The 25323-nt window shown below is 36.2% G+C and overlaps 1 protein-coding gene across 4 annotated transcripts in view; it reads right to left on the minus strand.

Annotated features, from left to right (window-relative positions):
• ETV1 (ETS variant transcription factor 1) overlaps window positions 1-25323 on the minus strand; it is a 68433-nt gene that overhangs the window by 36337 nt on the left and 6773 nt on the right. For all 4 annotated transcript variants that reach the window (XM_084508332.1, XM_084508331.1, XM_084508333.1 and 1 more), the window contains one exon: window positions 17317-17370. In XM_084508332.1, coding sequence (XP_084364458.1) covers window positions 17317-17370 — 54 coding nt within the window. The remainder of the gene's footprint in view (window positions 1-17316; window positions 17371-25323) is intronic.

Here is a 25323-nt window from a genome sequence, read left to right on the forward strand (position 1 = left end):
CTTCCCAACTTGAAGGCAAACAATCTTAGAACCTGTATTTAGATGGCCATCTTCAAAACCTCATCTCAAATACTGGGGAAAATCAGGATTATTAGCACCAGAACAGGCTCAATGCTCCTGCCTGGAGCTTCTCTGAAGCCAACATGCAGACATAAGGCAAGCAGAAGGACTGCTACCATCTGCAGCAAATTGATTACGCTATAATGCATTACTGTAATGCATATTCTCTGTGTATAGATATATCTATGTAGCTTTGCAGAATAAGAGGACTTGTATTTTATATCTAATATGGTGTTCCATAGTCTTACATTAGTATTCTGTGTTTTTATAGTAATCAATGACTATGTCACCATGTTATGAACTTGCACAGAACATGCAGAAATATGAGCTGCTACCCCTCGTTTTGAAGTGTTCCGCTCCTTGGAGTGGGGATTAGTCTGCCAACACGTAATGATCACTTTGCTCATAACAAAACCCAGTTTAAGACCCAAATGAAGAAGAGTATTATTAAGAACTTTGAAATTAAAGAAGAAATCTGTTTGTCTTAGAGGAGACTGATTTGTATACTCCCTAGGCTGACAAACAGGAAATGTACCATCATGGACAGAACTGAACCTCGTCTTTTGAGAAAGCCCCAGAAATGCACTGCATCAAATGTAAATGCCAAGTTTTCACATATTTTTCTCTTCAATTATTCATATTTTTCTATTCTATTTCAAGAAACGATTATTCAAGATGAAGAAATCAAAAATATTTTAAATGAAATTGAGTCATTTCTCCTTTGAGCAAAAAGCTATTTTATAACAAGTATTTTATAACTTATTTTATAACAAATTTATAACAATTTATAACAAATTTCAGATTCCTACCCATAGCACAATATAAAATTTGATTTTATTTTCTGGGGAACAGATTTAAACATATTTTTAGGGCATTAAATATTTCTGGTAATTCAACAATGTTGGTGAACATCAGGCAATCTTGACTCCACAGATCAAAAAAGACAAAAACGTCTTATTATCAACATTTGTAGCATTTACTATATGGTATTAAATCAACTAAGAACAGTAAATTCACTTGTTAGTGAACTCCGGTGACTCTTAAGTAATACTACTTTCATCTTCAATGAGTTTGCGAGCTTTGTGTACCTGCAGAGAAAAGGATGCAACATGGAATTCACTGTAAATCATGCCCTGGACATTTCTGCTCTGTGTTTCTGAATTGCTTTTCACTTTTATGCCCTCACACCACTGTCTAAACCCAACTTTGCAAATAAACTGATTCATTTTTTTTGATTAATTGAGACAAAACTGTTAATAGGCAACATAAGTTTACAGAGCTTTCCTGAATACGTTTGAATAGATAGGGTTTGATTTTCATAAAAACAAGACAAAACCAGAGAAATTTCTGTGTGAATACCACTACAGCTCCAGGTGCTGGACTAACTGAAGTTAGTACTCGGTAAAATTTCAAAAGCAAGAAAAGCAGGTCCCTGTACCGATAAAGCCAATACTGTCACACTTTGAATCCATCTCCTGATGCACGCAGAAATGCAGCAGGCACTCCAGATACATCAGAGTCTCTCAAAGATTCTTTTCCAGTACATTTACCTCTGCCAAGCTCTCCCCTTCCCCCAGCACACAAAAATCCATTACTAAAGGGTCTAATCTCAGCTATCAGCACAGAGTGCCTTTTATGGAGCCATTAAACCATTTCTCTTGTTTACAGTGCCTGAAGAAAGATGTGAATTATGTCTGTGACAAAACAGGCGATAACATTTCTAAACTGCTATCAAAATGCAAACTGAAATACACTTAAGGACAGGGACCCTAATACATGTTTTTGCAATTTTCCTCACTCAGTGTAACTGAACAGCACTCACCTGATGATTCAAAGAAATTATTTATGTTATAAGTACAACAGGTAAATATTTTAATTAAAAAAAAAAGAAAAGGGCAAGAAAGAAAATATGTTTTCAATAAACCAGCATTTATTGAACGGTTCATTCAAGAGGATAAAATGATGGTTACTTATCTGATAGCAATGACCCTAGGTGCTCTTATTAGCAGACATTAAAATAAATAAATAAATAAAGCCGATTATGATGTGGGTTCATCTGAGGCCTGAAACAATCTAATTCTGCAACAGTAACCATTTAAACTGTACATTCAGTATAGGTGTTTAAGAATTTGATGCAATGAACTATGAAACTAAATACTTCCTACAGGACCTTCCATGTGGGATTGCCAGAATTTATACCCATTTTCTGAAGAGGTTTCAAAAATATGTATTTAACTTATGGAATAATTGCCTTCTGCATTCTGGTGATTATTTACTGAATACTTATTTCTACATCATTTAGATTTGAACTACACACCTTTGAAGACAGCAGCTTTCTGAATTTCAAGAAACGTTGAATAAGTATCTGACAATAGACAAAAGGATGCCTAAACAGGGTGCTCTTCCATTTCATTCCAATATACTTTAAGATGACATGTTGCTGGTAATTGGTGAGATGCAGAGGAAGAATTAGCTGAAGCAGGTGCTGGACCCAGCTGACCACTCCTTCGTACTCTGGAGGTTACTGATGCTACAGCTGAATGTGGCACACAGCCTAGTGTACTAAAAAAAATGAAATAAAAACACCACACTGGGCAGATGCCAGGTGAGGAGAGGTTGCAGGACAGAAGGACAGTAAAGGGTGGTAACTGAGTCATTCCAGTTAACCTGTTCCCAGTGATTTTGAATGATAGCCTACACATATAGATCACTGCAATAGCTGAAGACAGAAGTGACTGCAAACACAGATCAAGGCAAGATCTGCAATTGTTTTCACCCTACGCAATCTCTTGGCTAGGCTAGGCAATGGCTTAAAAATAAAAAAAAATAAAAAAATCTTTTGCTTCTGACCACTGAAACAGCTATGATGATGAGCAAGACTTGAAGACTGTGGACTGTTTCAAAAGTGACTGAGCAGATTACATCTACACAGTCCACCAAGTTCTCCATCCATTTGATCTATCAAAGTCACTGTTATCAGATCTTAGCTGAGCTCCAGTCAACTGGATTTCATTTAGGTCCTGCTCTCTGCCAGATATTGGAAGAAACTGGTGACAAATTGGATATCTGACACACAGATGTATATCATCGCTGTGGTTTCAGAGACTCTTCTGGAAGTTTATATAAAAACTGAACATAGACAAGAAACCTGAATTGTCAGGATCTCATGAACACAAGCTGCTAGAAAAGCGATATCCCTAAGCAAACCTGTCATTTTTTTAATTTTTTTTTAAGAAGAAGAAATATATGATTTTGATATGATGCTACTGCCCATCTTATAGTTACACATACAAAATCAGAACTTACTGAAGACAGAGAATTTGTCCCTAAAGACAACTGGCCTCCATCTAGTCCTACTGCATGGGTGGGGTTCATCCACCTGGATCAGAGCTTGAATCAGTGTTTGGGCATTTGTGTGCGTGCAAAGAGAATCAATTGGAAGTAAACACAGTGAATGTGTATGAATGCCTCTGCAACAATACAATATGTACAGTCAAAATACATATAATACTGTAATAAAAGGCAGTAAGGTTTTTATTCTTTACATATATATATGCAACTATAAAGAATATGGGGAAGATGGGGAAGAGGCATGCAGAACAAAAATTAAAGGTATAATAATTCCCTCTAGCTAGTCCTTTCGTATGTAAGGGCCTGGCTCTAAGTCAAATTTCTAAGGAAATCTGTGCATGCATCACTGTGAATGTTCTGCCATGCCTCACCTTGGTGCTCCTTCCCAGAAAGTAGAACTTCATGACTGGGCAGTACTTGGCAAACCTATTAGATATGATTCCATCAATTCAGTCTTTGCCTTGGCTTCAGATCAGGTCCTTCCAGCCCCTACCAGCTCAATAGATAGAAACAGCATGGGATCTCATTTTTTTGGAAGCTAGTTCTGAACGATGAGCCCAAGCACCAGCTTTCAAAGCCAACTGGCAAGAATAGAATACGTGGGCAAGATGGATCTATTTGAGAACCTTGTTTAACAAAAAGAAAATACCAGCTTTGAAGTAATCTGTCACCTTTACTGGAAAATATGCAACTACAAATGCACTTTAATAACAGTTAGAACTCACTCTGCAAAATGAAGCAAATTGCTTATTTTCTCTTCCAGCCTAAAGCATACAATACTGTGCATGTCAATTAACAGTCTACTTGAATACTGCATTGCCAGAATGCTACAAAATAGTATAGTCTTTAAAATCATCAGGGGGTGGAGAAGGATGGGGGGTTGAAGAATAAGAGACAGTCCAAAATTGGGGGATTTTGCTTGCAAAATCCCCATGGACTGTTCTCAGATAACATGCTATAAGAAGAAAAAAATACTGATTCTGAATTTGAAATAGGAAAAAGCAGTAAGCAGGTAAAGATGAACTGCACTGAAAGCAGTAGAGTAGTACTGCAGAGTTTCAAGATGGAAAATAACAGCATATTTTCCTACAACTAATACTGGATAATTCTGGACCTTAAAGTCGGCAGTAATGCCCCTGCATTAACAAGGATTGTTTGCTATAATAAATTTCTCTTGCTTAGGAGTAGGGGGAGGGGTTTTCTTTTGTTTTGATTTTTTTTCTTTTTTTTTTTATGCAAACCACAAAGCATTACATATTAAGGACTAAAAGACAAAAAACAAGTATTGATGAAAATCAATTTTAAACTAATTGAATTACCTGCTCATCTCTAGATTATGTTAATTCTATATATCAACCATAATTATTCCATCTTTACTATAATCTGGCATTTAAGATATATTAAGATATATATTAATAAAGCATTTGAGAATAACAATAAAACCAAAAAGAAGGTTTATTTAGAGAACAGAGGGGTTCATTGTACCTACAGCATGTCGAAATTGTGGTAAGGTTGCATAAGTATCCAATACAGCAGGTTTACCGTAGGGCATTTGTACATGGTAAAAAGTGACCAGCAAAATTACAATTATAGAGCAGATGATTGCCACTTCCCTACAGTATAGTTTGCGTGACTCCTAAAAATGATGTTCCTGCCTCTTTTCAGCAAATAAATTCTTCTAGACACTTCTTCAGAACTGGAAATAAATGTCATTCTTTAACTGAAACATGCTTTCCTAAAGCTTCTGTGCTAGGACTCTAAAAATTGGTGCCAGTTTAGCTATTTCTGGGCAACTAACCTAGGACCCCCCCACACACACACACACCCTACACACACTGCTGCAGTGGATGAAGCCTTATTGAGAGGCTGAAGGTGACTCCACCTCTGTGTGGAGTCGGGGATACAATATTAGAGGTTATACCCATATAATTTAATAAATGGTTTAGTCCCCATTTTTAATAAAAAGATACCTATCCCTTGTTTGCTTGTCTGCACAGTTGCAATTTTTGAAATATTCATTAGCGTTACTGAGGGTACCCCTGCAGCTTTCTGATGCTGGCAGTGCTGAAGGCACCACTGAGATAATTTGGATATTTGTAGCCACTTGGCTTCTCATTTAAGAGGTCCATGCCGGTTGAAAATTGAAGTTGCAACTATGTTCTGTGTATCAAAAAAATAAAAAGCCAACCCTTCCCACCTGGCTAGAGAAAGGGGAAGGGGAAAGGTTTCAGAATATATCAATACAAGTTAACCTACTCCCCAGACCCAAAGAACAATTACAAGGCAAACTTTTCAACAGGCTGCTGGTAAACACTTTTGGACTAAACTAACACTTTATTTAGGCAGCTGCTAGCAGGCTGGACTGCCCCATGGGATTATAAAACTGCCTATACTCTACCTCCAAGCAAAGAACTAATTTGACACAATTTTGCCTAGCTGACCCCCTCTCCTCATCCACCCCCAAAAGATTTCAGCTTCTAGTTAAGAATTGTCCAGAAGGTATTTTTATTCATTGGGAGCTGCAGTCACTGACACAGTTTCTTAGCCTCCGAAATCGGCAATCTCACAGAAATGCTGTCATGGGCACTGCTTTATACTGATTTACGTCCCCTTCATGCAATGCTCTCCTTTTCTTCCAGACATTTACCTGTCTGACTTCATGAGGCCTGCCACGCAGGCAGCCCAGGGGAAAGTGCTGCCATAGGGGTAGAGGCCCCACACCTGGACCTCCAGGGCAAAAGTTTAACTTGCTGATAAATACCACAGACACTCGGTAACTCTACGAATAAGGTAAGGAAATTTGCAGAATATTGGTAGGAGGGAGAAAGGGAGGATTAATATAGGAGGAGCAAACTGTCTTGCTTTAGTGTTTGAGGAGAAAAGGTGAGGCAGGAGGAAGAGATCTCCCCACTCCCCTGCCCCCAAAACAAACAGAGGCTTAGGGCTCTCTTAAGGAGGAAGCAGTAACCTCATAAAAATTAAACCAACTGGGATCTAAAACCCATGGATAGCATAACATGATCACGAGGGAAAAAAATCTGAAGAATTTGTAATCCCCCTATACCGGATCTGGCAGCATCCAGGACCCCAGAGAGAAAGGCTTGTTCTTCATGTGCATTAGCTTGTGGTGTTACAGTCCTGGGAGGAGATCAGGAGCATTTGTTCCTACAGTTACTTACAAGGTATGTGGCTCCAAAGGCTCCCAGGCAGGGTGTATGGGGAGGCAAAACCTCCTTGAAAGTCTTAATGTAAAATCAAGCCTGGGAGAAAACTTAAATTGTATTCCTACCTGGGAATTATCAATAGAGTTAAATGGGAAGAAAAGAAAGCTGGCCACTAAATCAGGGTCTGTGTGCTTTTCTGAGGACAGGAGTTCCATTTGCAGCAATTTCCAAAATTTAATTTAAATTGCAAGAGGTAATGGCTAAGTACTACATAACTTCCATTACTAAAATATCCAAGTGAGATCATATCCCAGCGTTTTATACACACGCAATTTTGACTTCAGGTAAATTAGCAATGTGGGGGTTTCAGGTCTGGATTTTAATAGGATGCACAGACAGAAATACAATGAAGAAAACTTTGGAAATTCTAACAAATATATTTGGCAGATATAACACTCATCTGTAAAATAAACTTTTTTTGTGCATGTATGTTCTGTTTTAAAGGCATGAAATCTAGAAATTTAGGAAAGCATGTTGACAGCAAAAAACAAACAGGAACTGATTCTGATTTATCTCCCTCTTATACGGAAGTTTCAAGTCACATCAACCTAGTTTGGGTTTTGGTTTTGCTTTGTTTTGTTTTGTTTGTATGTTTTCACACATATTCATACAAAGAGCTAATAACCACCTACATGTGAGAAGGCAACTGATCTTGTACCTGCAGCTGAACAAGAAGTGAAAGAAGCTGGATTTAATATCTGGTTCTGCCATTATTTGTTTGTAACCAAAACATCTTTTTGGTGTTAGAAGATTTCTTCTAGTTTTAAGTATCTCAGTCTTCGGAGCCTACCTTCAGAGGCTCATAATCAGTGTGTTAATTTGCTTCCCTGTAAAATAGGAATATCCTCATAATAAATGAACATCATAATAATAGATTACCCTTAAGGATAATCATGCCTGTCTGTCAGTTAGCTACTGAAGAGTATGTGAAAGCAAGAGAAGCCAATAAATAATGGACTACACAGTTACCTCTCTAGCATAAATTAAACAACTAATTTAAAATATTCTTTACAATTTGTTTTTATTTTAGCAAATCTCAAAGACAGGCATCAAAAGGAAGAAAACTGCATTTCCAGCAAATGATTTTTAATTTGTTTCTGACTTTTACAGTAAGAACATGCATACATTCATAAAACAAGTACACGCTAACGCAGGCTAGCTAATGGGATTTTTGTTTACTTTGTTGGAAGAATGAGACTGTCACCATCCCAGATGTATGTGTCTTTCATACTTCCATGCTAAATTTTCAAGAATACTCACCAGTAAAGCAACTCTAACAATCTTAACCTAAATCTGTTAAAAAGTGAGGCTGAAATCTAAATCCTTAGTCTACTACCAAACTACAAAAAACACTGCAAAACCCTGCATTCTCCACTGTAAAAGGTGCAGGCCACTGAAATGAGTCAACAATAATACTCAGCTCACAAGTTTTTATCACTGATTCAACAGGGGAACAAAGAAGCCATTGTCAAAAGTGGTTACGTCTGGGAACAAAAAGTCAGGACTTAAATAAGTAGCCTGATATTTAAAGACTCTTAGAAAAGTGCTCTTTTTGAAGCTGGTGGAATTTTGACCACCTGCAACCAGGCTCTGATTTTCAGCACAGACGTTTAAAGGCTTCTGCCACTTTAAGCATCCTTTCTGTAGAGGGGGCTCACAATGGAATACACAGAACCATTACATACATTACACATATTTTCTGAACCTCATCATTCCTGATGTTGTGTGATTATTTTACACATGAATGCAACCAGTAAGACTGAAAACTACATGGCGTGTACATTTCCTATATACTGAACATACAAGTACACTTTGAAAATGCGCACTTGTACAAATCTGGCTCACAAATGCTACTCTCAAATACTTAAAACTTCTGTACTTTTCTAAATATTGGCACTGTTTTGAAGTTCCTTATATCTCCATTTATGTTAGTACTTTAGTTATGTGAACTTTGCTTTACAGATGGGTTAATAAGAAAATATTGCACTCAGTTTCAGCAAGAAGACATTAGAGTATGAAAAAAGGGGTTATCTTTTTCAGATATACATTAGAAGCAGAAAAGAAACAATATTTGAGCAAAGAGGATCAAATTAGTAAGACTGGGAATTGTTTTTGCACATGTAAATTTTTGAATGTCCTTGATGATGACTCATAACATATAAATTTAAAGACAACAACCTGGCCAGTCAGTAACCTTCCTATTCAGAGACTGCAGGACTTGGCAGTAAATTTGCTAAAAAATATTTCACTACATTAACTTACTGGCAACCACATTTGCTGAATAAGTTCATAAACAGTCACAGGAAAAAAAGGGAACCAGAAATAAAGTTGCTAATCATTCACTCTTTTCTAACATGCATAATCCTCAGTTTACAGAAAAAATAGATACATAAGAAAAAAAGATATCCTTCACCAAGACAGTTCACTTCTCTTTTCACCTCAAATCAAGGTCCAACTGTAATCCAGAAATGGGTAAGAGTAATGTGTCAAAGACACGGAGATCAAGAAGAATAAGTAAAAGGAAAAGAAAACTTCTTAGGCAAAAGACTAGAGCAGATGCCTTTAAAAAGGAATCAGTTTTCCATTTACAAGGTTAGACTAATTTGGGTTTATTTCTGGAAAAAGCATTGACCATTTCTAAAACCTGAAAAGCTTAACTTGCCTACTTAGTACACTGAGTAGCTAGTCTAACAAATATCATAATTTATGCATATTTAACAGCTTATAAAAAGTTCCACCCAAATTACTTCCCAGCACTGAAGTGCACAACAAAAGTGACCACAACAAAAGGATAGAGAACCTCAAGCAAGGGGCATATTTTCCTGTATGCTCACTGAGGCTACCAAAATCGGTATTGCATGCCATGAATGTATCACTAACTGTCCAACACTTAATGGCTGTTTTGAGGACTGTCACTCTCTCCTGCCTTTTTTTCCTTCTACACCCTTTGAAAACTTCACGGCAGTCTGTAGGAGAGCCTGACTTCTGTCTTCTGTTGCTGATGCAGCAAGCAGTAGGAAAAAAAAAAAAAAAAAAAAAAGACACAAAAACGATACAGCCTGTAAATATGTTTTACCTATGGAAACACAAAATAAACTGAAGCAGACTCAGCTTGCAGACTGCCTCTTTATTTTACACCATTCCAGAACTCGTGGATTTTCAAATCATTATTTAGGCTGTTCTTGGAATACAAAACACTTTTTGCAAAAATAATGCATGGAAATCAGTTTAAAGAGAATAATGATTTTGTATCAAACAATCACAGAGACCCTTCAGTCTGCCTTGTTTGGTTTTGATTTCTCTGTGAAAATACAGTAGAAAAAAAAATCTGCATACTTTGTTTAATACAACTGGAGCTGAACAGATGCTCTAATACATATACATGCTCCTGATGAAATTAACTAAACAACTATCTGTTTTAAAACAGAAATAACTGTTGTGTTAAGAAAATACTGCCGTGACTACAAGTTACAGCGTGAGGCTTGCCTGTATTTCCACAGATGGGATCTTCACAGAGTCCTTATGAGGATGGGAGGAGGGGAAGCTTCCTCAGAGAGGAAATGAAAGTTTTTTTCAAAACTAAAAATCCAACATTTTGAATAAAATGTGTTTAATGCTTTTTGTTTTTATGTAAACAGACCTCAGGAAGTGATCTGACAGCCTTAAGAAATTACCATTTGAAAGAAAAAAGGTCTACATGCTTCATCTTTGATCTACGAGACAGATTTATCACAGGACAGGATGACTGAAGTTTATTCATTAGCTGATAAACTCCACATGCAACCCAAGCCTTTAATCTGCAATAAAACAGCAAATGAGGATGGGGCTCTGAGGAAAGAGCACCAAGTCAGCTTGGTCTAACAAGGACGGGCGGGTGGAAGGCCAGGGGAGGACAGGGTGACAAAAGTCCCACAACAACAGCGCCATCCAGTTGCTTAGGATCCTCCGTACATCAGTGCTGGAAACCACGGGTTTCACAGCCTGGCCCTGTGCTGTTAAACCACATCTACGTTAAACCACATCTATGGTTGCATTGTCACAACTGGGACGCCCAGGGGTACCTCACAATTAGCAATAAAATTCCCATCACGGCATGTGGAGCACTCTGAAAGGAACGGCTTCAACTTTAAAAGTTTGAGAAAGAAAAAGCCACGTGCTCAACGATGCCCTGTCATTTGTTTCACAGAGCTATTGCCACCGCAGGTACTTGCACAATTTGTGACCCAGTGCCACTGCTACAATTCAGGAGAACCTAAATCCTTCTTCTTTCAAAGGTGAAAATGTAGCACCAAAATACAGTCAGAAAATCATATAAACAGAAACTAATTTTTAAAATCAAGGCAAATCAACATTTTTTCCCTGCCATTAAGGTCACAAATTAAAGGCCTTAGAATCCACCAGTTGCCTCTTGGTAAAACTTTTCCAAGAATTAAATCTTGCAAGATAGAACAGGTCACAACTCCAGTAGAATTAAATATTTCCAAAAATCCTCTAGAGGAAGGAGTAGGAAAAATAATTCATATTAGCATAAACTAATGCCCAGCAACAAACCACAAAACGAGCCCACAAAGTTCTCTGAAAGACACCAATTCCAAACATATTTTGATTAAGAAAAGAAAGAAAGAAAGAAAGAAAGAAAGAAAGAAAGAAAGAAAGAAAGAAAGAAAGAAAGAAAGAAAGAAAGAAAGAAAAGGAAAAAGCAAGCAAGCAAGCAAAGAGTTGATAAAAGTTTCAGTCCTGCTTTAAACAAAGGAAACAAGTGCTCAGGAACACAATGAAAGAAGCAAGGCTATCTAAGGGAACCTTGAAGGGAGATAGGTGGTCAGCATCGACTCCTCAGTCTGACCTCTCCAGCTCTTACAACAGCAATTGCATTGGACTCTTTGTAAAATGCTTTTGAGATCTCTAGATAAGTGATCATTAAGAAAGCTGTATACCTCACAGCAGAGTGGTACATGCATTTCTGCACCTACTTCAAACCAAGAAACAAAGACGTTAAGCAACATGCCCAAGGTCATGCAAAGCTAAGAGCAAACTTACAGAGCTCTGACTCTCACAGCCGTTTAAGAAGAATCTGTTAGTTGGGCATACTCTAAAACAAATAAATAAATGTATCTGTATTTGACAATGTCTGACCTATGAAAGGAAGTAGTTTTAAAGTTGAGTGGCAAGAAACAAAGCACGGCTGCAGCAGAAAGCCCTAACAGGGAATAGCTGAGTATCAAGAACTAGCACCACCCTGTAGGATATTTGTCAGACTGTCACCTGCAGTACCATTCTTGCAGAAATACACTTAAAGAAAATGTAATTCCAGCCACGTAGTCTCTAAAGAAAAATACACCAACAACAGAAATGAAAAAAAGAAAATAAAAATTAAAAAAAGAAAACTAAAAGCACACTGGGTGTGTGCAACTTGCCACACAGAAAACCAAAATACTACCAACTGCGATTTCTAGGACACTGTGCACTACCAAGATATGACTACCAGCTGCCTATGCACTGAATCATCATGTTAAAAATGCTGACATTTTTTCAGTCCACTATGTTTTTTTTCTAGAAGCTGCAAAATTAAACTATTCTACAGCACAAACAAAACCAAACCCAGTAAACAGATCTCCTTTTAACTTTGTTAGGTCCATCAGAACTTACATTATTCTGGTATTTTCTATTTCATTTTATTAGCATATTTCTTCTCCAAAATATGTAAAAATAAGTGAAAATTAAGCTCCACAAACTGTTCAAACCAGCTCTTGTTATACTAAGGCAAATAGGAAATGCTCTTCAGGTTGTAAAATTCACTTTTGAAACTTAAGTCACAGAAAGAGAAAGAAAATAAAACAAACAGAACATTTTTCTCCTGATGGTGCAAAAAGCTGTGCATGATCTTATATGCTGCAAACATGTAAATAAATATTAAAGCTTTTCCTCATTTAAACTGCATTTGGAATATCCTTAGCCATTAGTTAAAATGACAGAAGAATACAGCTACCTGAAGCCTTTGTAAAGAATCTCTCTTTAACAGGCTTTTAAAGATTGCAAGCTAGAGCATCTAAAAAGCACAGCCCTGAATAATTTAAGGCTCCTGGCATCTACATTGAAAGAGCTCTTTTGCTAAACCTGGAGAAAAAAAAAAAAAAAAAAAAGAAAAAGAGAGAGAGAAAGAGAGAGAAAGAATAAGGGTCTTGAAAGATCAGCAACAAAGTCGCTGCTAAAAAGTATTATTCCTATCTTAAAGTTTAATCAGACATGGAGGAGCAGGGATTTTACAGCCAGCCCTTCCCATTTACTGTCAACAGATGTGGTCTAACATTAACACTTACCCCTTGGCAGTGTTAAGTTAATACTGTGATGGCCAGGGAAATGATACAGGCACAAAAGGAAAGAGCAGGAAGGACACCGGTCAAGAACACGAAGCACAGCACAAATCTTCATGAGCATAAATTCAATAATAAATAGTGAAAGCAAGATTTTATCCAGAATTTTAAATAGTAACCAATGTTTTAGGGCAGAAGAAGAAGGAGGAAAAAAAAAAAAAAAAAAAAAAAAGAACTCTAGAAGAACAGACCAATGTAAATACAAATTATTTTAAAATAGCAAAACATGATTATGCTATTAAGACAACAGGCAATCTGGTTTGGTGCAGGGTAATCCCCGTTTATAACCAATAGCACCAAGGTCAAATTACAAATCAGTGCACTGTTGACAATACTAAGTTTTCTCTGCCAACTAAATCCTTTAGACATCAGCAAATCCTACCTACTTCCTCCATCCAAAACCATCCAAACAATAGGAGCAAGCAATCTTCACCTCAACAGCTATTAACTTCGAGCAAACTGAAAAATTTATTCATTTTTACTCCCAGATTGGAAAGTCCTTGCTGTTCTATGGTATCTGAAAACCTTGCCACTGATTACAGCCAGTTCAAGATCTGGCTCCTCCTCAGTATATGAAAATGGACTGGCAACAATAGGAAACCTTATCTGAGGAAGTTAACACAGGTTATCCTTCTTGACATGTAAATAGAGACCTTATAAGGCCAGAAAAACAGCTTTTAACTAAGAATTCAGAAAAAATGTATCCTATAGTCGTTAAAAAAAAATATCAAAAAGCTGTTTTTCTTGGTGAAACAGTCTTTGCATTTTTGCTTTATGCCACTTTTCACATAATTGCTGGAAGAAGAGACATTTGTTGGTAGCTTAAAACATAGCAAACAGGTCGGCTGCTGCATGAAGTACAGAAACAGATTCAAGAGAGGGGCAAAACCACCCTGCTTAGTACAGAATGATTCCTTGCTCTTTTTTGTGGAATTTGTATATCTTTAAAGAATAGACATGAAAGAGTAAGAAAATTACACTATTTAATATGCAATTTCCATAATTTTTCCTGCGTAATTGCAAGATGAAAACATCTTGTGATGCATTTTTCTCACACAGAACTTAAAAAGTTCAGTTACTGCAGAAAGCAGAAGGTTAAGAGAAACTAAATGGTGATTTGTTTTTCAAATTTCAGCAGAACAGACTGGTTGTTATCTACTCTTCATTCTTCTCACTCTGAGCTAAACTAAAAAACTGTTCTTTGTAGTATGTATTCAAGGTTAAAAAAAGAAGTATAATAAAAAAGTAATACAAGATGGACAAGACAGGGCTTTGGACACTGAAAAAAAAAAAAAAAAAAGGTTTATAAGTGTAGACATGTCTAAGATTTCTCTAGGAGGAAGAAACTTTTCCCAAAAGGCACACTGGAATAACAAAATAAATTCAGCTTTAAAGAGGCAAAATGAAGTTTAAAGCATTAAGGGGAAGCTTAACTAGCTAGATCCTTAGTTGTTAGGATATATATAATTCCAGCAACGTCAATAATATGACATGAAGTTATGCTAACTGTTGATCTCACTCATAGTATCTAGAGCCCACACCTAACTATAAATACATATATTATGTTTGCTTTTTAAAAACTGATTGAAGCTTAATAGCAACTCATAATTGAAATATTCATGGTCCCAAGTTAGCTTTGAAGTTAAATCCCTAAGTGGATAAAGTGGACTGTATATCTAATCTAAACTAAATGTTTCCCTTAGTTACTAATACAAATGCAGTTTCACTAGTTCAAATCATTATTACAGAAAAGAAATGAAAAACCCATGGCACTTTAAGGGGCATTTAATCCTGCTCAGTGCCAGGACACAGCACATGTTCTTGGCAGTATCACCTATTCTGCTGCCTTCCACATCTTTGCTTCCAGATTTGACTACCCTGGTTCTAACTAGGCAAGGTTTTAACCAGAGTTTCCCAGAACTGCCACTGTTACATCGTTTCTTACAATTTCTTTCAAATGTTGCAAGTTTCAATTTAAGACCTACCTCAGTTTTAAAGCCCATTTTTCAAGGAATTAAACTAGAAGTAAAATGTAACTAAGATTATACCTGAGCTGTAGCTGTTTCAGAGGAGCACCTACTTTTCTTTACATATTCTGCAAATCACATTAACCCATCTCCTTTATCTGTACATGGCACCATAAATGAGATTTTTTCAGAAAATTTAAATGAGGCCGGAGAAGAAAAGTGCACCAAAAATGTATGGTTTGCTTGCATCTGCACCAGAAAATGACTACGACCTTCAATGGTTTAATACTTGTGTCCTTCACCATTTAGGGCCTAAATGAGTGTATCAGTACTGAACCTACAAAGGTCATTTTTTGCAATGAAAACTTACCCATCCTCTCCCGAAAGAGAAAGAGAGGGAGAAAGAGAGGGAGGAAGAGAAAGAAAAGCCAAGTGCTTCTGCCAGATTCTTGCCAGTAACAGGGTTAACGCTGCTCAGACTTACAGATTATATATAGTAAGTAATTATAATACAGTTTGAAGGCAGGTTTGGATCCTAGAGAAAACAGTCACAACCGCGGCACTTTTGCAACAGTAATTTCCCCATGGCTTTGGTTATGTTCATCTCCATTCCTGTTTTGCAGAGCCCTCAGCTACATACATTATATACAAGTGTATGTCTGAAACTCCGTAACCTTTGCCAGAGTAACTCTCCAGGAAGCTCTCCTGACCTTTACTTAAGATAAAGAAAGCAACTGAAATGAAGAAATAAATGTTCCTTTGATAATACTGTGTAAGCTGTGGCTAAGGAACTTTGAAATACAACAGCATTAATGAAATAGCTATATTAGGAGAATTTCTTTATCACCAAAAGCAGTGACAAGCTTCAATGGGGCTTTTCATTCACAGTTCACAAATTGTTTTCCAAGAATCATTGACTTGTTGTGTAACAATAATTGTGGGCTAATAGAAGCCCTAACTGTACTTTGTACTCTTACACAAAGGATGTATGCATACATGACTACATTTGGACACAGCTCCATATGTAGGATAAAGTATTTAATTTTCAATGTATAGAACAGTTTCAGCTTTCATATTATATTAAAAAATAAAATAAAATCTGTGAAGGCTGAGGTGGGAAAAAAAAAATGTTACAAAGGGTAACTCTAAAAGTGACTGTGCTTGCTGGTTGGTATATATAGAGGAACTTGTAGGGAAAAACAAAAACTAGGTATACTATCAGCATTCCGGGGAAGACATTTTTTTTTTTTCTTTTTCTCCATGAAATGCTGTCACATATGCTCCATATATTGTTAAAACTGTTTCTAAATAACTGGAAAAATCCTCTACAAGACCTATACCAAAACTTAACAATTCTGAACTTGTTTTTTAGGGGTTAAAGACTATTGTAACGCATTTTTTTCTGATCTCTCAAACTTTAATCCCAACATATCAGTACATGACTGTCTTTAACAGCTATCTGGTTTAGTGAACTGCAGTAATTCACTCTGATAGGATAAATTATTTAAGTTATTTAGCAAAACGGAAAAGCTACCATGCGCTCTGCTGCAATCAGCAGACACTGTTTAGAAGAGACCTGATGATGGAGAGAAGACTTGCCGTGAGTAAGAAAGATGCGTGAAGAAGCTGCAAGAAGCCTGTGACTTGGTCACACAGCATCTCTCATGCCGTATCTTTGAAATGCCCTTGAAACCACCTAAAAACACAGACCAGCACGTACAGTATTCTGCTTACCAGAATAGTAGCAGTTTAGCAGGTATGGGCAAGATTTGAGGGACACAGATTAACAAAATAACTCTGGGGACATGTTAGTAAAATAGCAAACAACACAAAGCATCCAACTTAATACAACTCCTGCTTTTTTGCTTTACTTCAAAGCAAAATGCTACATGCTAGAATTACTTAAAAATGCTCCAGCAGTGTCTGTACTTGATTATGTGCAGGCATTTATGTATTGGTACACAAAACCTATCAAGCAGCCCAATTTCTGCCCGGTATAGTTGTCTCCTACGTCCCTAACATCTGACTTGGGCCAACGTCCACCTCCTCATACCCTAGGGACAGAGAAAGCCCCTCTGCCTCTAGGCAGGACTTTTCCCTTGCTTCCCTGGGGTTGGAAATGACACTTGCTGGCCCCCTCTAAAGGTTGTACCTTCAGACCAAAGAGCCATTTTGGGCTCTTTCTTGATAATCGCCGCTTGCTTTATCTATTCCTTGCACTGATGTCACTGCCCAGCAAAAGGCACCATCACATGATTACAGATGACACAATAAATAACAAATACAAAGAGCCAAATATAAATATACAAGTATGAAAGCGATGATTCATACTATACTTACAACTTTCAGCCTGATAGTCTGGCACAAACTGCTCGTCATTGTCAGGTACCTGAGCTGAAGAAAGGAAAACAAAAACAAACAAAAAAACAACAAACAAACAAACAAAAAAAAAAAAAAAAAAAGGAAAGAATTAAAAGAAGCCATTAAAGCATAAATAAAGACTCTTGCGCTTAATTTGAAGCGCTGCCAAGGTTAAAACTAGGGTTTTCATTTCTGTCACTGTTGGCCATGAAAATCAGGCAAAGCGGACAAACGCTGGGATGAAGCCGTGTGGTGCAGCGGCAGCCCTGAGCAGCCCCGGCACAGAGCGACTGGGGCAGGAGGATGTGAAGGCTGCTCCTGGCACCCGCCCTGCCTCACCGCCTGCACCAGGGTCTGCACCTGCCATACCACTGCTGAAAACCAGCAGTGCTCATTTGCAAAACATTTACACAGGAAGTCTGAGTAACACCAAATCTTAGCGCTTAACACCTATGCATCTTTAACCCCAAGCCACCGCATCTTCGGCATACTTCAAAACAATTCCAGTTTTTTGTGGCAGTCAGCCAACACAGTAGGGTTCTTTTTGTTATTATTTTAAATACTCAAAAACAGCTATTTCACTAGACCACAGAATTTTGCTGGTTCAACAACAACATTTCAGACATAAAAATATATACATATATATGTTTATTTATTTAAACAAGAATCATTATTAACATACATTCATCTTCTGCAAGATCATCTTTGCTTTTAAACTTTCATCAGAAATGTGAGCTACAAAATACAATCCTGGCCTGCTGATAACATAATTTTGCTTCTGTGGTACCACAGTTCCTTTTCACTGTGTACCTAGGACATTAGCCATACTGTCTTGAAAACTCATTTGAACCATTTAAGCTGAAATACTACTGTACGTATGTTACAGGTGAGTACATTTGAATACCGGTAGAACATTACTCTAAGAAACGGCATCCTCAGAGCATGACTGGTCCTGGCTACATCCTACGGGAGATTCATCTTACCATGTCTGAACTTTGTCATCTTTTGCTCAACACATGCTAACTACAATCATCACAGCAAAGCTTCATAAAATATGTTTGAAAATATTTTCATTTACACGGTTCTTGTCTAAAGACAAGCAAATAATTCATATGATCTTAATTAAAAGTTAGCATCTGCCATGATCCAGTTACCCAACAAAATTCAAGAGGCAAATACTGGTTATATAATCATTTATTGAAACAGTGACTACCAAAACATGAAATACAGTAAATGATAAAATATAACTTTAATGCCCTTCAGAACACTTTCTAGTTTAAGACACATATCTTCTCTCTCATATATGTACAATTGATACTAGTTTTAGCAGAATATATTTGAATTACAAATATAGATTTAATTATAATTACTCACAATTCTATTGAATGTGCACTACAGTACTCTTTGTGGACCAGATCTCCACTCCTTACTCAGGAAATATTTCTAATGACTTATCTGGAAGGTTTTTTCCTGGGTAAAGAGCTCAGAATCAGGCTCATCATACCAAAAAATTATTTGCTCTCATTTTTAAAACAAATGTTCCAGTGTCTTAACTGCAGAAAATACCTCTTAAGAACAAATGACCTTGGGAACTCTGCAAACACAGATTTTAAAGGAAGTGAGAGTAAGGTACATGAAGGGTAATTAACATTACTCTGAAAAAAAAAAACCACATAACTATTGTTGTGTTGTGGTTTGTTTGTTTGTTTGTTTGTTTTCAAAAAACATTACAGAGACTTAGAAGCCAGTGTCTCTGAGGATGTTAGCTCCTCAAAGTTTGAATCTGTATAAAACATTCATTTTACCAAACCAAATACTCCCAGGACTTTTGATGTTTTAATTTTTTTGATGTTTTAAATTTCTCTTTCCTCCAGAGAAACCACAGGACTCCTATCAGAAATGAACTCAGGTATACAACATGAGTCCATATATTAACACTCCGTAATTTCTGACATTTGATGTAATTTGCTACATTCGAATGTTAGGCATTTTCCTAATAAAAATGCCAACTATTTGACTGCCACTGAAGAATCCAATTATGAAAACAAGGTTTTCTACTTTAAAATCAATTACTATGTTTTTTATACATTCCTGATTGTTTTTGAAAGGTTTGTACTCTAAACATTCGGAGTTTAAAGCAATTCTATCAAGTAATTTCGTGTTTACAGAAGACATATCCCACACATTGTTCTTAAGCCAGCTATCATTTTCGAATGCAGCAAGGAGGTTAGTATGACTCTAATGTTTTTTTTATACACATATGAGCATATATATATATGTTAATTGGTGAAGCTGGGATATTTGAAAAAGGCTAAAGAAAACAAAACAAAAAAATCCCTCCTGTTGAAATCAGAAGGCTACATTTAGTGATTATAGAACTAGAACAGCAATCTCATATAAGTTTCTAGATCATATTCTGTGCGTCGGGCTGCTTCACCGGTGCTTTATTCTGGCTTTAGCAGTTTAATGTGACTTACTTCAAGTAAATCTGGTACTTACTATGTTAGGAAATGAAGTCTGTTTTTTTCCCAGTGAAAGAGTAAGAAAAAATAAAATACATCTGGTTGAATCTTCACACAAAACCAGTTTATTACTTATGCCAGAGACACCGGCATTACCCCTGATGTGCTCTGGAGTAAACAAGAAAAATACACTTCGTTCATGGATCTCCAAATTTCATGAAGACATATTTAATAGAAATCAAGGTACATCAGTACGGTAGAAACAGGTGGAGACTGTGCTGTCAAAATGTATTTTAAACACAATACTGACATAGCCTTAAAAGTCTCCGTAGGACAAGGAATACAGCAAGCTAGGAAGTGTTTAAAACCCTGCCAAATATAAACAAAACAAAGAATAACATCCAAAATGTTCAACCCAGGAACATACTTTTCCTACTGGAATCTATTTTTAATAGCATCAGTACCTTACAAATAAGCACAAAAGCTTATAAAAAGAAATTAAAAGGACCCACTAACTTTTGGAGATGAGAAAGTAAATTATTCCTTCATTTAATTTTTTTGTTTGTTTGTTTGTTTGTTTAAGTTAGCAGAATTGCAACTTACACATGATTATATTGCATAAATGCAAGTGACCGTCAACCCAATACATAGCCTTTTTCCGACAGCATCTTGCTGTGAGAAGGCAAATGGTTTGGATACATCATCCCATTACTCAAAGGAAAGAGTGCTTTTATACCTTGAGTTTGGATAACTACAGGCAGCCTTTGCAGCAAATTAAAAGGACAGGTAAAGACACTTTAACCTGAATGTCTGAAAGGAAAACATAACTTGCAGTGTTGCAACAGTCTGCACATTTATAGACGTATGTCATTCATTTCCTCTTTTCTTTTATTCATAAATATTGCAATTCAGCAAGGCTGCCATAAAATCTTCATTGGCCTTCTGTTAACATACTCAATACAGGACTAATGCATAGATCACAAAACTTACGTTTTTTTGTTTGTTTGTTTGTTTGTTTGTTTTTTTCTACTTTGCCTTTCAGAGGAAAACTGAAAAAGATACCTGAAATAATCATCTAACTGAGTGAGACTATTTCCCTGACCTACTTAATTATGGGGGTTGAGAAGGGAAGTATATACCAAAAGCCTAATAAAAGGTTTTGAAGGATATTAAGCACGTGGCTTTTACTGCTAATAGCAGAAGCAGCTACTTCAGTTCATTCTGCATTCATAGCCATCAAGTCTCAGACTCCTGAAGTAGACAATATCTGCAGCACAAACTATCCAGTTCTGTCTAGATTATTACCAAAAGTTTTCTTTTTCCTCTGATTATAGCTATACCATCTCAAGAGGATTTGGGAAGTGCACAAAGATGTTAATGATGATCTCAAGGACATTATCAGTTTAGATTTTACAGTTTTACTACCTACTCAGTTAAAAACAGTTTGCCAAAAGCAAACATTTACAGCACAAAAATACATAATACTTGTTTGTAGTTTTCAGAGCTTTAAAAACCTTTAAAAAGCTGAACTGACAGCACATTTTGCAAGGGGAAAGCAATTCAAAAAAAGGAAAAAAAAAAAAAGTTTTAACCCAGAGCCTGTTAGCTTGCTTTCCCTGAAAGTAAACAAAAATAAAAAGTCTCTATTAACAAGCATCCAGGACAAGAGGAGTTAATATTTAATTAAAACCAGCTCTATCCACTGTAACAATGACCTGGAGCCAAACAAGGCAGAAGATGTATGAGTCATTCTTTCTGCCAGTGAATGAGACAGCTGATCTCTGAAGCAATTCCTCAAGACAAGCAGTCAGAACTGGAGTTCTGCCTCCATTCACAAAAACACAGTCCAGCATGAACCATGTGGCCCCAACCACAAGCTTTTCATGTCACACCCTTCCAGAAAGCTACAGCAAAGTAAACTTGAACTTTAGGCATAAACACACTGATTTCACTGCTTTGTCTCAAGATGTAGCGCAGACCTGCTGAGGAACGTATTTAATAAATGAAAAGTTAAGCGAGCTATAAAGGGTTTAAATTTAACTCTTCCTTCTCCCAATTACAAACTGCTTCCAAAAGCAAAACTACACTCCAGGGAAAGGTGTTCCTGTTAAAAAACAGCAACTTTCCAGAAAAACAAGGAGCTGCAAACCTCCTTGCTTCACTTAAAACTTTATTTTGGGTATCATGACACTTCCTCTGGTGCTGTGTTCTCTGACCTCAAGCTACACTTTTAGAGCCAAGAGACATTTGTTTTAAAATATCAGTGATTTATTCAAAGTGCCAAAAGAAATTGAAATTGACAGGAAATTATACATGGCCAGTACTGTTTTGGCTGGAGCTAAAATAAGACTTCAGGCCTCAGAAGTAATGAGTCTATTGAGTTTTCTTTGATTCATTGTCAGTTCTGAATATCTGAAAGATTGTATAAATTTTAAGTATTCCTGAAAGAGCTGGAGGGGGGGCGAGGGGGTAGGAAGTTGATTTTTTTTTTGGTTTTTTTTTTTTTTTGGCTTTTTTTTTTCTCCAGAGGAACAACTGTTTCTAACAAAGGAACATTCAGAAGGCAACACAGTGACAAATTTCAAGATGGTTAAAAAAAAAATATTTCCCATAAGCACTGGATTTGCTGTCAAAACAACACCAAGCCCTTTTTACATAAGTGAGATGCTCTGACTAATAAACTTAAATACAGTTCAAAACTAGCTCCAGATCTCAAAATTCTTTCTTATGTGAATAATCCCTAGGAATATGAAGATGGGTTTGAGGAATCTGCTCTTCATTTGGTGCTATACTAAAAATGAGAAAAAAAATAGCTTAGAAGGAACACTTGCATTTAACATTTTGCTACATCCCTCACGGTTTGCAAAGCCCATTATGCCTTTGAAAATTATTATTTTGAATAAAAAGAATTTACTTTTCCAGCAAACAAGGAAAACATTAAAAAGTTTATTATTATACAAACTTTCAAACTTGTAGATTTCTGGTGGTTTTATTTGTTTCTTTTTAAAAGAAAACACACACACCCTTCCCATTTTGCCTAATCTAACTTTTCTCCCTTTTTTTTTTTTTTTTGCACAAATACTTAAGATCAAGAGTTATGAGTATCTGAAAGCTGAAAAAAAAAAAAAAAAAAAAAAAAAAGCTATTCTTTTCACTGTTTTTTACTGTATGCCCAGAGCTCGGCTATGAAGGTATTAAGGCATCCTTTCTCAACAATTTTTGCTCCTAGGAAAACATGGATAGTTGCTGAATATGGCTACATAGCATTTGCCTTACACTGGCTCAATTTTACAACTTTTTGGCAGGAGAAAACTAGTTAGTCAGAGTAAGCTGCTACACATTTTCAGTGATTTAAATGAAACCACTTTAACTAGAAACATAATTGAAGACCTCTTTAAGAACTAGAAACTAGTCATTTTCATACCTCCTCATCCTCCTCTGGGTTTATTCCTTAAGGAATAAACTAAAAGTCAACATTAGATTAGGCAACACTGGTGCATCCTTTACCAAAAGAAAGGCAGAAACTAGAAGGCAGAAACTTACCTCCTAAAGTCCACCTCAAATGTGGGTATTAATTATTTATATTAATTATAAAAATAAGTTATTCTCAGATACCAAAAACCATTTTTTAGATCCTGGTAGCCGGTAGTAGCCATTCACTTAATTTAGCTAAGCTATTGTAGAGGCATGAACCCATTACCTGTAGCTATTATTTCAAACATCTTACTGTTCATTTAAGTCTTTTGTATTTTCTCAAGTCACCCAAAGAACATAATATTTTGTTTTTTCAGTTTATTACTAGCTGTAGAGCAGATTATCTACCACTCTAAGAAGCAGATACAGTCAATAAATTAACTATTTGTCTTCGCTTGGGATGCTTTTTACATATCTTTAACAGAGTGTAAGAGGAATCTGTATCTGAAAGAGTAATTTTTAATAAAAAATCTGTTTCTTGGTTAATCTATTATTCTCCCAAACCCAAATGCTTCCACCACGCAAAGGAGGCTCTCACTCACTAAGAATTTGTTTTCTCTCTTCTTTTTGTTATGGAATAAAAACAGCTACCATGATGAGATAACATTAGATTAATATTTGAACCAATTTTTTCAAGTCACTGAAGGAATCGCTATCTGCCAAAACCAATCTAATTCCAAATATACGGAATCAATAAATTCATTTTATAATTTTATCACGACAAAATGTTGCCATCAAGTTATTTAAATATAAAACTAAAGATAATATCTGAATATTTGCCTTGGATAGCAAGAAGTAATTTTAACTATTTCCTTTCAAGTTTGAAGGCTGAAGCAATTATTGAAGGCTTCCCACTTTCAATTTCTGGCCTCAGGAAACAGTTATAATCTATATTCTGTCCTGCATAACAAGTGACAAGAGTTATTTAGACCAAGTTTTACATCAAAATAATTTATTTCTTTCTTGTACATTTAATGCTACACAGAGTAGAAAGCAAAACTCATTTCCATAAAAATCTACTGTGCAGCTAGCAGAACACATTTGTAAGTTTTCTGAAAGTAGCATTTACCTTGTTAATTATGGAGTAATAAAATATTAAAGAGATTACTAAATTGTTTACATTTTTTATTAATTCTTTTATATTTATGAACCTTCACCATTTTCAGTGGAAAAGAACACATTTCTTTTGTGTTTTTTTGTTTGCTACCAACTTTTCACAGGTGACGTTAAGTGTAAATGATCTCCAGGCTAGAATATGTGATGTAGTATGGATAGCTTCAGGAAAAATAAAACAAGAGCAAAACAAAAAAATCAGCAAGCATTCTTTGCATGTAATAAAATGCAACTCACTTTCTTCTCCTAACTAATAAGTAGATTTTTGACCTGGTTACTCCCCACTGGGGATCTGAACTCGTGGGAGAAACCTGGTCAGCTGCCACTGCTTTTCTTAAAAAGGGTCAAGATGTTTTAAAATTTCATGGTCATTTCCCTGGCTCCAGAGCATTATGAAAAGAAATATGTAAACATTACTGATGCTGCCAAATTGGCAGACTTCTAGCCTATGAAGGTCCAGAAGAACATAAATGGACACATCTAGCAATGGGTAAACAAGTCTGATTTCAAAATCTGTTTCCTGGCTAAGCTCATCCATGTAGACATTTGAGCAGAGCCACAATATCCTCAAGCACTAGCATGTTATAAAGACTACCAAAAGTAGTTGGTTGGGTTTTGTGTTTTTGTTTTTTTTGGTTGTTTTAATAAAATTTTGTGCTCAATTTAATAAAACAGTATTTGATTTTCTCATCTCGACTCTTCTAGTTTTAGCTTAGCCTTTAGAAAAGCTGTGCAAGGTTTATGTTTTATGGAACAGCTAAAAACATGGCATGGCCTTAAACTTACAGATGAAGTATTTCTGGAACACCAAAAAATCTGTAATATTTTGTTTTAATATGTTGTCAAAAAAATATTATTATAACACACAGCAGCTTAATGCTTCTATATGAAAACACAACTTTTTCCTATTTTTTAAAATTATTTTTGAATACTTACC

This window comes from Aythya ferina (assembly GCF_964211825.1).
Source record: "Aythya ferina genome assembly, chromosome: 2".
In the NCBI taxonomy this organism is placed as follows: domain Eukaryota; kingdom Metazoa; phylum Chordata; class Aves; order Anseriformes; family Anatidae; genus Aythya; species Aythya ferina.